General features: G+C 45.0%; 1 protein-coding gene across 1 annotated transcript in view; it reads left to right on the top strand.

The window, feature by feature from the left end:
- The window catches only part of PDZD2 (PDZ domain containing 2), a gene marked incomplete at its 5' end in the record, with an annotated part of 227,963 nt that overhangs the window by 134,383 nt on the left and 77,242 nt on the right, over nucleotides 1-16,338 (top strand). Inside the window, 3 exons of the mRNA XM_080805056.1 lie at nucleotides 1,661-2,162; nucleotides 11,090-11,232; nucleotides 14,169-14,301. Coding sequence (XP_080661182.1) covers nucleotides 1,661-2,162; nucleotides 11,090-11,232; nucleotides 14,169-14,301 — 778 coding nt within the window. The remainder of the gene's footprint in view (nucleotides 1-1,660; nucleotides 2,163-11,089; nucleotides 11,233-14,168; nucleotides 14,302-16,338) is intronic.

Here is a 16,338-nt window from a genome sequence, read left to right as displayed (position 1 = left end):
TTCTCCTTATAACCTGGCTCCTTCTTGCATACGGACTGCCCCGGCTCTCGGGTCTGAGCTGCAGGCCTGGGGAGAGAGCAGCTAGCTTGGCATCCTTGAAAAAGTTCTCCGCTTTTCACTATTGAGGACATTGGCCTTCTCTTTGTGGGCACGTGAAGACTGGAAGCAGGTCCAACTCGTTAAGGGTTTGGTTGTTGACATTCTTTGCTTGTGATCCGGTGATGTGTAGGATGTGGCAACATTCCATGGTGAAGGCATTTCCCTGGGTTCATCTGGGGTTTGTGCTCCCTTAGCTTGGGCGGCATGAGTGGAGGGTCTAGCCTAGCCTGGTTTCCTGACTTGGAGCAAGTGTGGGTTTTTCTGCTAAAGCTTTAATGGTCCTGAACACCACCAATTACTTATCTCGTTGGGTGTTCTTTCTATGGTTATTCCTTGAGATCTGGAGCCATTCTAGTGTGTCAGGCTTCACACGCTTCATCTCATTTATGCGATTTCCTGCTTCTGAGCATTTGCTGCTCCTCAAGTGCGTGAAACGCAGCCCAAGCCTGGCTTGTCTGCTTTGAACTAAGCATCCCTCTCCCCTCTCAGTTTTCCTGGTTGCCACAGATTCCAGCAGGCTTCTTGGTCCCAGTCACCCCATGTCTGCATGTTTCTCATTATGTTGGGGGTTCCTCTTAATGCGATACCCCGACTGAAAATGACGCTCCTTGTGTGCCAGGAACCACCCAAACTAGAACCATTCTCAGGAAGTGAACTTGACGCACGTTCAATGTAGCGGACCGTTGCACCCCTTATCGGTGGCATCTTGATAGCAGCCAGCACCCTCCCGCCCTGCTCTCTTCTCACTTCAGTGCTGTGAGGCAGAGGTCCTTCTTCTGCAGCTGATACTTTGATCCTAAGAGCAGAACCTCACATTTCTCCTCAGTCTGTTTCAGCTGTTCTTTACCCCAGGAACTTGCAGAGTAATTGTGGCAAAAGCATATGAATGGAGGAGTACCTGGCTGGCTCAGTCCGTAGGGCCTGCGACTCTTGATATTGGGGTTGTGAGTCCAAGCCCCACATGGGGCAGGGTTCACTTAAATTTTTTATAGGGGCGCCTGGGTGGCTCAGTGGGTTAAAGCCTCTGCCTTCAGCTCAGGTCCTGGGATCGAGCCCCATGTTGGACTCTCTGCTCGGTGGGGAGTCTGCTTCCCTCTATCTCTCTGCCTGCCTCTCTCCCTACTTGTGATCTCTGTCTGTCAAATAAATAAATAAAATTTAAAAAAAAAATTTTTATAAACTATGTGAATGTGAGGCTTGCGTAATTCTAATGCAAGACGTCATTGAGGAAATGGAGAATTACTGCTTTTTTTTAATCCTATGTTAAGATTGGCTCTGTGACTAGAAAAATCCATTTCTGACTACCTACCATAGGGTGTTTTCTTTAGTAATGTCTAGTTCATGGGGGTTTTGGTTTGTTTGGGGGTTCTTTTTCGCATCAGCAATTATGTAAATTAAGACAATGGCATATCGAGCCTCTGTAGGAAGCTCAGTACCTCGGTTACCTGGGCAGGTGGTTAATCACACGGGTCCCGTGTGGGCTGCTGAGCGCATCAGCCCAATGCGCTGGTCAAGAAGGCTATTCTGGGGGTGTTAACTGGCACGTCTGTGTTTGTTGCAGTTACCTGGCTGAACAGTGCTGGAATGGCGGCTTCATCTACCTGATCATGCTGCGCCGGTTCAAGCACAAAGTCCACTCTCCTTACAATGGCAGCAGTAGCAACAGCTCTGAACCAGGAGAGACTCCGACCTTGGAGCTGGGTGATCAAGCTGTGAAAAAGGGGAAACGAGCAAGAAAGTTTGGAGTCATTTCCAGGCCTTCTCCCCAGAAGGCCACTGAAGAACCCAAGAGCGGTCCTGGCTGTGAGTTGGACAATGACCCCGTCTCTGAGTCAGACAATGGCCCAGACCCTGAACTTGGAAATGGTCATGCTTTTGAGCTAGAAAATGGCCCAGAATCTCTCAAGGAGCTGGCCGGATCCCATCTAGACAGTTCAGAAGCAGACAGAGGGACGGAGCATAGCATTCCAAAGACAGATGCTTCTCTACCCACAAGCAATGACAAACGCCGCTTCTCAAAATCTGGGAAGACAGACTTCCAATCGAGTGACTGCCTGGCACGGGTAAGCTGTGCTTTGATTATAGAGCCTGAATTTTAAAAGAAATACTGTTGAAGTTGCTTTTAAGGCTTAGAAAATATACGTAAGATGGCCTTGTATTTAGAAGCCAACCCATTTATTATGATAAATGGTTGGAGGACAGAACAGTAACAAAAAAAAAAAAAATTCAAGTCATTTTGTCCTACTTAAATAAAGAGCTAGTTGAGTGATGCTAAGTGGAAAATTCAAGCCTTCTGTGGTATAATTTGAGTCATATGAGCCCCAGATAAAGTACTTGAACTGCATCATTATTTATCCCTACCATCCCCAGTGGAATTGCCACAGCAAGACCAAGAATTCCTGGTGGCAGCTGAGAGCATGAACATTCAAGCCTCAGCACTACACAGGAAGGACGTTCACCATGCAGAGAAGCATCTGCTTTTCTTTTTAACACTTCGAAACCAGTGACATTTTTATGGGCTCGTGTTATTAAATTGCTGAATTCCAGCGAAGTTTGGAAATTTCACGGAAGTCTCTGATACTATGATATCCAGCTGTGATGGTCAGGGTTAGTCTTCCCTAAAGGCAAAGCAGATGCGGTATACTCTGAATGGTGCTGGGTACACTTCTAGCCCCAAACCACCTCCTTCGTTATAACCAGCATTCTCTCTTGAAGTGAAATAGCTCTAGGGTAGGCATGTTCCTTCCAAGATTCCTTTTGGCACATATTCTTGTGGGTTCCTAATGAAGCAGTTACTTGCTACGTGGTTACTGATTGGTTTCCTCTCTGAGTCCCTCCATGAGACACCCTTTTGGGATGAAAGAGAAAGTTGGAAAGATAGAAAATGGGCACAGAAGAAGTATCAAGTTCAGCTTTGCATACTGCTGAAATAGTGCCCTGGCAGTGAATAGAATTTCTAGTAAGGCTGTTTCACGCATATTTCTGCAATCACAGCTGATCTGTTTAATGGGAGGAGAGGAATTAAAATAACCCCTCTCTCGGGGGACCACGTTCCTTCATCGGAGGTTCTCAGTGATCTTCATAGAGCCTTACCCAGAGGAGGCATGATTTGTAGATGGAATGTGTAAATGAAGAAGAAAATGTAATGTCTCTATCAATGATTTTCTACAAACTTTATGGTCCCTCTCAAAAAAGAATTAAGGGCAATAAGAAGATTATAATGTGTTTCTTATTGGTAATACTCTACTTGGATATGACTTTTTCTCCAAATGATTAAATTATGAATACACAGAAAGCCTAGAGTGAGTAAGTTAGGGAGTGTTGGTTCTCTTAATCATTTTGAAGGTTTAAGTTCCAGAAGAGATTGAATCTCATATATAGTCCAAAGAACAGGATTTCATTTGGAAATAATTTGGAAATGAATTTCAAAGGAAAAAAAAAGCGTTTAAGAGGCTACTATTCTCTGCTCATCTTAACTAAAGGCTGTACCATAAAATTGAATTTTTGGATTAGACTATCTGAAGGCTACACATATCAGAGTTTCTTTGCCTGGTTTTTGCACTCAAGGTCAAATGTCCAAGAAGATATAAATGAAATGGTGATTTAAAAAAAAAACAAAAACTAGATCTTTTGCCTTTGGGACATTTTTCTAAAACCACACGCCAATAGAAAGAAGAGACCTGACATCTGGAATTTGCTTTCTTCGTAACTGTCCATAATCTGTAAGCTGAGTGTTGACCCTGGGTTCTACTTTCCATCTCAGAAAGTCAGCATGGGCCACACATCCTTTCAGGCATGAATATATTTTAGCACCCTTTTCAACCCCAGAAGCATCATCATTTGATGCATGTACCCCGGATTGATTGATTTGGCAAGAAGTAGGTCTTCACAGCTTCCCCCACATCCAGGTAGCTCCCAGATTGGAACCAGTAGACCATCACAGAAGGTCCTGTAGGTTCTTGGGCTGAGGAGATTTTTCTTTTTACTCTGGGATGAGCCCAAGGTCATACTAAAATGGAATTTCCAGGAAAACAAAAATTAGGTATTTACCTCTTAAGCCCTTGGGGCAAAAAATTCCATTCCATTTGAATAATGGGAGATTAAACATGTCAGCATTGTTCTGTTTCTGCTTTATTAATGATTTAATATATCTACAAAGACTTAATAAATTATAGAAAAGGCTTATAATCATTCAGCCCATTTTTATTTGTCAGATGCTTCTTTTTCATAGACTGTTATTTGTAACATGAAAATAAATCTTTAGTCTTTGTTTTCATATCCTCTTTCGCTTTAACAGAATTATAGGAAACATGTTTCCTCTAATAAATATCTTCTTTTTAAAAATCCATATGTTTCTATAAAATATTAACACATAATAATACATATGCAACCAGATTAATCTTTTAAACTATAAAAGTTGGGCCCATTGTCTAAAACGTAATCTCTTAGGACATAGATAAGAAATTTTAGTACTGAGGTCAGAGTTCCTTACTCCCTGTCTAGGGAAGACCATTGCTCATCCAAGGGGAAAGTTCTTGCAAGCCTGTTTACTACAGATGTGTGTTTTTATAATGCGGCATGGTCAAAAATAAATACGACTTAGTCACATCACAGTGAAAAAAAGAATCCTGCTGTTTGCCAGCCAGCCAAATTTATTCATAGCTGGTGTGTGTGTCTATGGGTCCATTTGTGGTCTCCCCCTAACACTTGTAATTCACCCTGTGCAGTATCAGACCTCTTCCCTAGACCCTCAGCAGAGACCTCAGGAAGGCTGCCCCAGGTCTGAATCTGCAGGAAAAGGAAACTCAGAAGGCAAGTCACACCCAGGACATCTCCTGAGTCCTCCCTGATGTTTGCATCAAGTAGAACCAGTACGAGGATGGTCCTAGGCTAGTAAGCCCCTCCACGGTCACTGGATGAACTTCTCTCCTTCTATGTGGTAATGTCTCTCCTCAGTCCATGTCTGCTCCTTTACCTCTCTCCTGTGCCTTCCACCCTGAGCTTTCCACCACCGGCCTATAGTATATTTCCATCTTGCCTATCTCACATCATGCCTAAAACTCAACACATGACTTTCCCACACCACCAAGCTGGCTCCAGTATTCCAGGTCCCACCACCTGTAAAGTTGCCCAAGCCAGAAACCTGAGATTCCCACTAGCAGTCTCTCACCTGGTTTGTCTAGAACTTTCCCTGGTTTTGTGCTGACAAGCCCACATCCTGGGAAATGCCTTCATCCCAGCCGATTGGGACAGTTGGTATCCTGCAGTCAGCTGGAGTGCTGCCCTCTTCCTTACCCCCTGTCCAGCTGATCACCAAGTCCTGTCCACCCCGGTTCCCCTTGGGGTCTCCCTGCATACCCCACTCCTCCCTCCCACTCCGGCAGCTCTCTGTCTGGGCCAAGCTGCTTTCATTTCCCACGTGGGTGGTCATAGTATTCTGCTGCCCATCCCACTGTCCACTGTCATCCCGTCATCCGCTGTCCCCACGGCAACCAGAGAGACCTTTCTAAAGAGCGCATCAGGCGTGCGCGTGCGCGCTCACACACTCCGCAGTGTAAGCCCTCTGGGTGGGTCTGCTTTACCTTCTGAGTAATACCTGAACTCCGTAGCTCGGTGAGGCTCAGGAGGTCTTTCACGGTCTGACCCTACCTAACTTTTTGCCTTTATCTCTCACTGCTTTCTTCCTGCCCTGTTTGGGCTGAATTAGCCACAGTTTTTTCCAAAAGACTGTGCTCACTGTCTCCCCTGAACCTTTGCTGCTCTTGCTATCCGGTTTCTCCTCCCCTCCCCCGTGCAGCTTAGCTTCTTCCATTTCTGGGGGACAAAACACCATGACACACTCCTCTAGGAGGCTTCCGTGACCCTTCTGCCATCTGTCCCATCTCTAGATATCTCCTCTTTGGGCTCCTGCGGTGCCCCTTCTCGGTCTTCATCAATGCATGAATCCTACATACTCCAATTACCATGTGGCTTGTTGTGTCGCCAGTAGACTTGGAGGGCAAGGACCTTATTTGTCTTTGTGTCCTGGCGCATTGCCTTGCACCTGTAGGTGTTCTGTAGATGTTTATTAATGAAGGCACCCAGAAGCTCCGGGCCTGAGAGATGGGACACCAGGTTCTACCCCTAGTTCTTCCTCCCCCTCTCTCCGGCCATCAGGCTGCCATGTTCTTCCTCTGAGCATCCATCTCCTCACCCATAAACTGAACATTTTGGTCTGTTGACTCCAGAACCACAGCTCTGACATGGGTCCCATATCCTTTCATTTCTGACTGATCGTTGTAAATAAGAAGGGACAGGCAAACAGCCTCAGAATCTAAGTCTGCAACTAGCGCCAGACGATTTGCTGCAGTAAAATTCTAGTTGGATGATGTTTCTTCTCACATTTGGAGAAAAGATGCGATTGTGAAATATTATTTTTGGTTCCAGCAGAAGATGAGGTCATTTAAATGCTGCCGAGACAGCTCCCTTTAATGTACCACCTCTGTTTTGTAAATAAATCCCTTCTCTTTTTTTTGCCTCTCTGAAGAGATGCATGTGTGAGCATCACATAGTAATTGGCGTTTTTATAGGAAAGGGTAGCACTTTGACAGCATTAATACAAAAGTCCATGGCAACCAATTTTGCGTGGTTTGGCTTATTCTCAACAGGCTGACAGAGTCTCATTGCCCTTTAAGCCAGTGTAAAAGGAAGCAAAGGCTTGAGCCATCTGTCTAGACAGGATCTGTTTCAGAACTCAGTCGTCTCTACAACTGGATTGGGTGTTCACACGCTAAACATTGGCAAACATGCAGGTTTCCCATCTGGGCAAGCCTCTTAATGTCACTCTCAATAACTTCTGAAAAACCATAAGATTAGTGTATAAACATCCTGTATTTGTTAATTCCGTGGCATTTATGCAATATTGTTATATGCTAGGCACTGTTCTAGTTGCTGGAGAACCCGTTGATAAATGAGAGACAAGGTTCTATCCCGGCGCATTTATCACAGAGAAGGGGCCACAAGCAATTAACAAGCAAATAGCTGAACCTAAACATTACGTGGTGACTACAGGTACTATAAATGAAACAAGCAGTAAAGTGAAAGGTGCCTGGGCTGCGTCCTGGTGGGGAGTTAGCAGAAATTGGTACCAGTGATGACCTCCTTAAAGAGGCAATGTTTGAGCTGAAGCCTGAGTGTCAGGAAAGGGAAGTCTTGCAAAATCTGGGGGCGGAATATTTCCAGGGAGGAGCCAGCCCTTAAAGCTGTCCTAGGCAGGAGTGATGGAGTGTCCCGGGGGCAGAGAGACCGAAGTACAGTGTATGATGGAGAGAGCACAGGGAGGTGCTTTGGGAGCATGGGCGGGACTAGATGGAGAGGTTTGGGTGCACCATCTCAAAGATTCAGACCCCAGTCTGAGTCTAGTAGGAGCTGTTGGAAGGTTTAAGCTGAGTGCATCATGATGTATGTTTTTTAAAAGTTCACCCTAGAGGGGTGCCTGAGTGGCTTAGTCAGTTAAGCAGCAAACTCTTGATTTCAGCTCAGGTCATAATCTCTGGGTCCTGGGATTGAGCCCCACATCAGGCTCCATGCTCAATGGGGAGACTGCTTGAGATTCTGTCTCTCTCCCTCTGCCCCTGCTTATGTTTTCTCTCCCCCTCTAAAATAAATAAATCTTTAAAAAAAAAAAAAAGTTCACCCTAGATATATAATGGAGAATAGGAGATTGTAGGCGAGCAAAAAATAAAAAGGGAGATCAGATTGGAGGCTACTGTACTAACCCAAGCTAGAGATATTGATGATCTTGGCAGTGGTGGTGGCCAGGGAGCAGAAGTAGATGAATGTGGATGTGTTTCGCAAGTAGAACCCACAGATCTTGCTTATGATTTGCGTATAGGAAATTGAAGGAGGAATCAAGGATAGCTTGTGGGCTTTGAGTTTGCATATCCACTTTAGCTTAAGCAGATGATGGTGCCTTTCCCTTGGAGGTGGGAAAGCCAGGAGTGAGAGGGGGCAGTCCTGTTTTGACCATTCTGAAGTGTGTTATTAGATACCCAAGTGGAATTGTAAGGAGGCAGTTGGAAATATACTTCACATTATCATATTTAAGTTGGCCTGTTGATTTTCTGCCAGTGCCAGGTTTAGCCTCATAAACTTCAGACGCCGATATTATTTGTAACTGAACACTGCTTTTAGCCGTGGGCAGCTGGATTTAATGCCGACAGTTGGACAATTGAGACTGATAACATCTGCCTCTTTCTTCCTGTTTGTGCCTTCCTTTGTGTACCTCTGAACTCCTCATTAGATGATCAAGAAATTCCAGAGCAGGGAAACTTGCATGGACTTCTCTGAACTCCCCGCTTAGAGTTACTACTTTCAATTATGGAGGGAAAAACTCATGCTACTGGATAAAAGTGAAAACAAAGATCTGCTTCTTGACTAGCATACTTGGGGGCTGTATTACAGATTGGTTATCCCTGCCCTCTAAAGCCATTTTTTTTAGATACGTGTTTTATTTTGCATTTAACCATTTGCGTGTGTATGGGTATGAAGAGGGCATGTGAGTGCTCCTAATGAAAACTGTCTTTAGTTCTTTCATAACGAGGATACATAAGTCATTACTCTTCCTCTATGATCATAGTTTTGCATGTTTCTTACCACAAGTTCTATTTCTAAAAGCATTTAAAAATGAGAAAGGATTGTGTATCAAGTATTGTCATACCCTCTGTGAACCATACGTAACATAGTCTGTTGAACAAAAAGATGGTAAGATGGGGGAGATGATGGTGCAGCTTGTAATGGGATGGGTAGGTTTTTAATAATTTGGGCAAAACCCCAATGGATTTGCTTATTTCTGGATTCCCATAATGTTCCCTGTTGCTGTGAGGAAAGGATTTCGCAGCTTTTCTGTACTGGGCAAGGGAGGAGCACTGTCCCATATCTTCAAGACCCTAGTAGCCATGGCATATCTTCCATGGAAAGAACAACTCAAGCCACCTTTATGCCCTAGTTTCTCAGCTGCTTTTTTAGGCCCAGGGAGGCAGCCATAGATCTGACCCCTGTGCTAGTGTGCGACGCCCAGTAAGCCAGGACAACAGCTAGTCAGCACATCCCTGAGTTTGTTCCCTTTGGGCTGTCCACTCGGCCATAGCGCCTCATATACTAGAAGTGTTGGAATTTGCCATCTCACCGGTAGCACTGACTCTCAAGGATGGCTTTTTGGAAATAGTAGAGCTGTGAGAGGCTTTGAAGGCCAGGGACGTTATTTCTGAATGGAGAAGAGAAAAAGGTGTTCCAGAGGTCAGAGGCAACAAACCAAAAATCATGGAGTCCAAAGTGAAGTGACTGGATGATATAGGGATTGTTGACAAGTTCATGAACGACTGTGGTAAGCCAGTGACTTCTGAAGTTACATTTGGCCAGACAGGCATCGTTTGTCTGTGGTCAGCAGATGAGGGAGACCGTTGGCACCACTGCACGTTCCCGGAGCCATGGACCCCCACTGAGCACTGCTGTGCTGGAGAAAGCAGAGGATCCAGCAGGTCTCTGTCTGTTAATAATTTCCCCAGACATTCCTATTGCTGCACATCCGTGACTGTTTAACATCTGGTTTTTTTACTATTGCATAAAGTTTCATTTTAGTCTCTGACGGTGTGTATTTCAGATTTTCTGAATACCTCACATTCTTCCTGTTTTGTATGTAGCTTAAATGGGAAGGTTGCCTCTTTCTAGGAGGAGGATGGCTTTGTCCATATTGGACCTTAATGGTTCCATCGGACCTTCACGATGGATGAGGAAAGGACATAGTTTTTGTTTTATATGTTGAGGAATGCATTGTGACCAATACCCGTAGACCTAGAGAGAAAAAGAACTTAGCCTAACGTAAGACTCCCCTCCCCAAAGTAAATCACCTTGGAAAGTTTTGCTTTCATTTCTCTAAAAAAGCAAGTATCTGAAGAAACTCAAACATTTTACATCAGCTCACGTCTGCATCCTCAGGGTAAACTAGGGAGTCAAGTGAAGAATTAACCAAAGCAGAAAAACTACCAGCAGTCCAGAGGACTTAGAGATATGACGAGTTTTTTTAAAGAATAGATTTTTATAAGGGTTGAAACATGTTTGAGTGTATTTAAATAGTGTATAGACCAATGTCTAGAAGCCAATAACAAGTGCATCAATTAATTTCCTGTTTTGGTTTCTCCCACCAAAGATCTCATTTTTATGTTTTACAGAGGTTTGAGATTCAATTCAACATGATGGTTTTTGTTTTTTTTTTAAATGAAGCATTGCTGCTTCCATAAATATCTCATTTACTCCTAAATACCTGGATACTCCTAAATACCTAAATACCTGAAAATATTCATAATTATCCCCAGTTCAGAGGCGAGAAAAGAGTTTTAGGCATAAAGACTTTCATCAGTACTAAGTGGCAGAGCTGGGCTCAAATTAGTTGACGTCCCCCAGCACCAAGACCTGTCTTTGCCTTCCTTTCATCTTCTTTCATCTTCCTTTATTAATTAGTAGCTGTGTGTAAATAAACGGAACCCAGACACAGCCAGTGTTTACACACACACAGTGGTGTCCGGGCTTCAGGCAGAAGAAGCTTTATTTAACAGCCTCCCGGTCAGGAAATTGGATAATCACTTTTGCCATCCAGTATTATAGCCATTTGCCACAGGTAGCTATTTAATTTAATTAAAACCAAACGAAGTAAAACATTTAGCATCTCAGTTGCTACTACCCACATTTCAAGCACTCTATAGCCATATGTGGCTAGTGACTCCCTGTTGGGTTGTGCAAATATAGAGCATTTCCATCATCGTAGAACATTCTGTTAGACAGGACTGGCAGCTAGAGACTCCGATCCAGCACACAGAGCTTTTCCTTCTGCGGTCATCTGCAACACCTGTTGACAATTGATGGGTATTTGGCTTGACCTAACCGTTCCAGCCTCCTGGGTCAACGCCATGTGTCTGTCCATATACTTCATAGTGTGCTCACTCTTTCTTCCAAGGAGGAAGTTGGCCGGATATGGAAGATGGAGCTGCTTAAAGAATCGGATGGGCTGGGAATTCAGGTTAGTGGAGGCCGAGGATCAAAGCGCTCACCTCACGCTATCGTTGTCACTCAAGTGAAGGAAGGAGGTGCCGCTCACAGGTGACTAGATAACTCTCCCTTTTTCTCTGCCTCCTTATCCTCTCCCTTCCCTTCCTTGGGGCGTAGGACTCTTCCACTTGGTCAAAGCCCTGGTAATTACTGTTCATATAAAATACGCTGGAGCATGGAAGAAAATCAGGCATGAGCAGTTCCAATTAAACACACCTCTGGGCACAGGAAGTGGGTAATTTGCTGGAGATGGTGCAGGCTCCTATGAATCAGAAGAAAAGATCAGATTTCTTTCTAATCTGTTTTGCGTTTCAAGTGATTGCTACTTATCCTGACTTTTGAGATACTGGTAATATGTGGTTCCCTATTAAGATCCTGCTATGCAACAGAACACCACATTCCTGACATCTTAACCCCCATAAGATCGTGGCTAATGACTTGAGAAAGTAATTGCTTTTAAATGTGACCGCAGTTCCTGTGCTTTGTCAGGTCCACCGGGATTCAACACACAGTTATATACGTGTGTCATGGAGATGCCAAGGGGGAAAAAGTAAATGAGAATTTTTCTCCTTGTGACCTGAACAATTCATACTTCAAAACTTGTTTTTTAATCTGAACTATCATCTTCAGTAGGAAGAAGGACAGTGCTTAGGCAGAGCATGTACAAAGAAGTCCATTTGGAGTTACAAGGATGTAACTGTCCCAAACTGTACGCGTGCTTTTGCCTTACTAGCTGATTGCTTCTGTGTATGTGGGGTGTCTACTGTTGGCAAGGCACGCTGGGGTGGATGCACATGTGTGTGCCCTCATGTATGCGATAGGTGTATAAAGGTAGAGTTTCCCAGATGAGGGAGGTAAACCTCCCTCTGTTGGGAATTTGGGGTTCAGTCCAGGTACCATGGTTACAAGTGTGATAGGGCAAAACAGAGTGGTGTTGGCCTGCCTTAGACCGAGACGGCTTTGAAAAATATATCTCATGACATGGACTTGAAGGAGCCAGAGGCAAAGATTGGAAGACAAAGGAGAGGTCAAGGGTACAAACTATCAATGTGTGTCATGTCCCAGTTCTAGGCTCAGAGTAAGATGCTAACAACTAGAGATAAGAATGACTGCACTTGTCAGTTATCTGGGCAGCAGTCATTATGGAAGGATTAAGACCTGTTTTTATCCAGAAAAGCATCACTAAATTTCCCACATGAGATATGCTTTGAGGAACTCCCATCAGATAACCATTTTCCCATTAATCCTAGGTCTTAGGTTCTAGCATGTCTTTGGAAAGTTGACAGTTGAGAAATTCCTGTACCCAGAGATAAACTTATATAGAACTGTTCTTGTCTGTTTTCTATGTGAGCTATTCCTAGTGGGTTTCACCATTTTCTCTTCACCCTTAGCCTGGAGTTGTGTGCATGTGTTTCTGTGCTTCTGGAGTATATAATTCAAATGTGGGGCATTCTAGTTAATAACAGGAGATGAGACGAATGGAATTGAGAGGGGAAATAAGAAAAAGGATGGGGGTAGGGATGGTCTTGAATAAGTTCAAGAACACTGGTCAGAACTTTGTATTCTATTTTAGTCCTGAATTCCTCTCTTTCTTGGTGGCCACCCACACACCTCCTTGAGGTTCTCTGTCGGCTTCCTATTCCCCTTCTCTTTCCAGTCCAAGCAACTAAAAGGGTTCTTAGCATTTTTCTGCTTTAGGGATTGTTGAAGGACAGAAATCAGAGGCTATCAGAAGACTCCGATGCCTCCTGTCTTCGTGAAAGCCTAAATTCATGGAAAAGATTATAATGCATGCCCTAGAGAACTTACAGGGAAACTAAGGAGGGAGGAAAGGATGGAGAGAAGCTGGTTGATTTGCTGAAAGAAAGCAAGGTGGGAAGAGTCGACACATTGGAGAGAAAGCTGCGTGAATCTAGGAATATTGCGGACAGGCATAGGTCCCCGAGCACCACCTTGGGTGTTGATGGAAAACCTTCAGAGGGGATGGTGGAACCCTAGGCTTAGGGATCATACCCCCTCAGATTTCCTATCCCATATTTAGCAATGGAGATGAAAAACCTTTGGCTCCTTTGGGATCATGGAAAACTAGAACATTGGAGGTTCAAGGGGAACTCAATGGACTGTTGATCCATCATGATTGAGGACACCTGCACGATACTCTGGCCAGTGTGCCACCCCAGGCCCTTGACCCAGCCTAGTGCAGGCAGCCCCAGCCCAGTGGGAAGGAAGCTTTAAGTTAGTTGTAATTTACTTTGGAGGAAATAAAGAAACAGATCACATTTATAGACCACATCTGATACCTACAATAGCAGTAAATTGGTCAGTCTGTTTGATTTTGTATTCATCCTCCTGAGGAAGCCAGGCTGTAGGATGGAAATGGCAGTGAGAGGCTCTGTCCTCAAGGTCCTATAACTGTGTGTGTGTTGGGAGTGGGGGGACCACAAGCACATGCGCATCTGTAGTGCCCCAGGTGCCACAGACGAAATCTGGCCAGGGCCATGTCACCTGGAAAGAGAGAGGACAGCAGGTTAGAGAAGGCTTTCTGTTGAGTCTAAGATACCTTTGTTTGGGGCGCTTAGCTCAATGACTCAGCTGCCAACTCAGTTGTGAGGGCAGGATGGCATTAGGATCGAGAATGGAATGACTGGACTATCCAAAAACCTTGGGGTCTCAGTTCCTCTGTCATTGTCTCCCCCTGGACAAGAGGCATTTCATTAAGGTTGATGCAGGGAATGGTAGTGACTTAAGAGCTTGCTCGCTGCCAGGTGATGGTGTGAAATCATGGAGCTTCCCTAGGTGGGCATCGGGACCCAGCCAGACCAAAGGAAACATCCCAGCCCAAACTGTCGCTGGCCATCTCTGCTTTTTCCTTAGCCTGATTTTAACTGTGCCCTCTCACGACCTTCCCCAGCTCCCGGAGAATGTCCCTTCTCAAGTCCGGAATATCTTGACAAGGGATTTTTTTCCCCCCGTCTCCATTTCCTCAGGGACGGCAGACTGTCCTTAGGAGATGAGCTGCTGGTAATCAATGGTCACTTACTGGTGGGGCTCTCCCATGAGGAAGCGGTGGCCATTCTCCGCTCCGCCACTGGAATGGTTCAGCTGGTGGTAGCCAGCAAGGTAGGTAGTTTGTTTTTGGTTTTAGTTTTTAATATTTTTAATATTAAAATTGGTGGTGAGTTTGGATTTGAGCCCTCCCCCCACACACTCACACACACTTTGTGCCACACACACTCACTCCACACCTACCTGCAAGTTTACCGGGGCCATTTAAACGGCTGTGATTCTCCAGGACAAGCCCATGTGGGCGGCCTTGAGCTGAAATACTTAGTAGATGGAAGAGCAGTAATAGGACTAAGGAAATGGTGGGGGGGGGGGGTGGTAGGGAGGACAGACTGACAAGGTAGAGAGAGTAGCACCTCTTCGAGGGAGAAGCCAAAGAGGAGACATAGATGTCCTCTGGGTAGCAGGGATGCAGGAAAGGTGTGGAGCTGCACCTCTCCCAGGTCCCGGAGGAGGAAAGGGTGCCGATGTCCTGGGCCCCCAGCATCCACTTTGTCCCCTGGTGTCACCAGCCTCAGAGCCCTGGATAAAGGCTGCAGGCTTCTATAGCAGCGTGACCAGAAAGAGGAGGACCTGAGCCTACTTGCTTCTGCTCCACGGTCCCATCTGCTGTTAATAAGACAGGAAAGCGCCCACAGGACTCGCGAGTTAGTGCAAGGGAGCTACTAGGCTTTGTTCTCGTGCATGGAAGCAGTGCTGGGAAGCCACCCCAGTCCTAACCCTTCACAGCAACACACTCTTGCCAGTAGGACTCATTCTTTCCTCATTATTCCTAGTATTTTTTTGAACCTAACATCCACAGGTTTTTCTATATTTTCTCTCTTGGATTACAAGGTGTGTTGCCTATTTTTGGAGTATTTAATAATTAGAATATTTTTGAACTATCTGAAAAATCTGTTTTCCTCCTTTTACACCTCTCACCAGTCCCTTAACCCGGACTCTCGGGCTTCCAACAGCAACACAGAGCCTTGGCACAGACTTGGGAGGGAGGGTTGGCATTGAGGCCCTGGAGGCAGGGGTTGAGACCGTCTCCACTCACAGGCCCCCTCCTCCCCTCCCAGAGATACCATGGGGTGCCCTGGTGTCTGCTCACTAGGGACAGGAAGGAGAGCGGAGCAGGGATGTTCCCTCTCAGTCTGTTGAATTCCATAAGAGGGAAATGCTGCAAGGGAAGGACAAGCAAGTTCCCTTTCAGCCAGAGGTGATGGGGTTGGAAAAGCACCATCGGGTCTTAAACACTCACACAGACTGAGGCCTGTGTATGCACAGCCCACCTCCCCACAGTCTGTGGCTCAAGAATGGGGGGTGTTGGGGGGGGGGGTTTCTGCACAAGCATACCATGGCCACCAAACCTTTATTTCTATACTGACTTCTTTCTCCTGCTAGTTCGGAAAATGGGGAAGAGAAAACCTTTTCTAAGGCAAGCTGTTCCCCCCAAACACATGAACACAAAGAAATCATAAAATAAAAACAAAAAAGGTCCACTCCTCACTTGCTTATACCATACATAAAAATAAATTTAAAAATGGATGAAAGGCCTTAATGTAAGACAGGAAACCATCAAAATCCCAGAGGAGAATCCAGGCAGCAACCTCTTTGGCCTCGGCGGTAGCAATTTCTTACTAGACACGCCACCACAGACAGGGAAAACAAAAGTAAAATGAGCTATTGGGACTTCATCGAGATAAAAATCTTCTGCACAGCAAAGGAAACAATCAGCAACTAAAAAGTGACCTACAGAATTGGAGAAGAAATTTGCAAATGACATATCTGACAAAAGGTTAGTATCCAAAATCTACAAAGAACTTCTCAAACTCAATACCCGTAAAAACAAACAACTCAGTTAAGAAATGGGCAGAAGACATGAATAGACACTTTTCCAAAGAAAACATCCAGATAGCTAACAGACACATAAAAAGATGCTCAACATTACTCATCATCAAGGAAATACAAGTCCAAACCACGATGAGATATTACCTCGCACCTGTCAGGCTAAAATTAACAACACGGGAAACAACAGATGTCAGCGAGGATGTGGAGAAAGGGGAATGTTTCTTGTACTGTTGGTGGGAATGCAAACTGGTGTAGCCACCC

This window comes from Martes martes, assembly GCF_963455335.1.
Source record: "Martes martes genome assembly, chromosome: 5".
NCBI classification, from domain to species: Eukaryota; Metazoa; Chordata; class Mammalia; order Carnivora; family Mustelidae; genus Martes; species Martes martes.
Note: the sequence above shows the minus strand (reverse complement) of the source record. Positions and strands in the feature narration are given on the sequence as shown.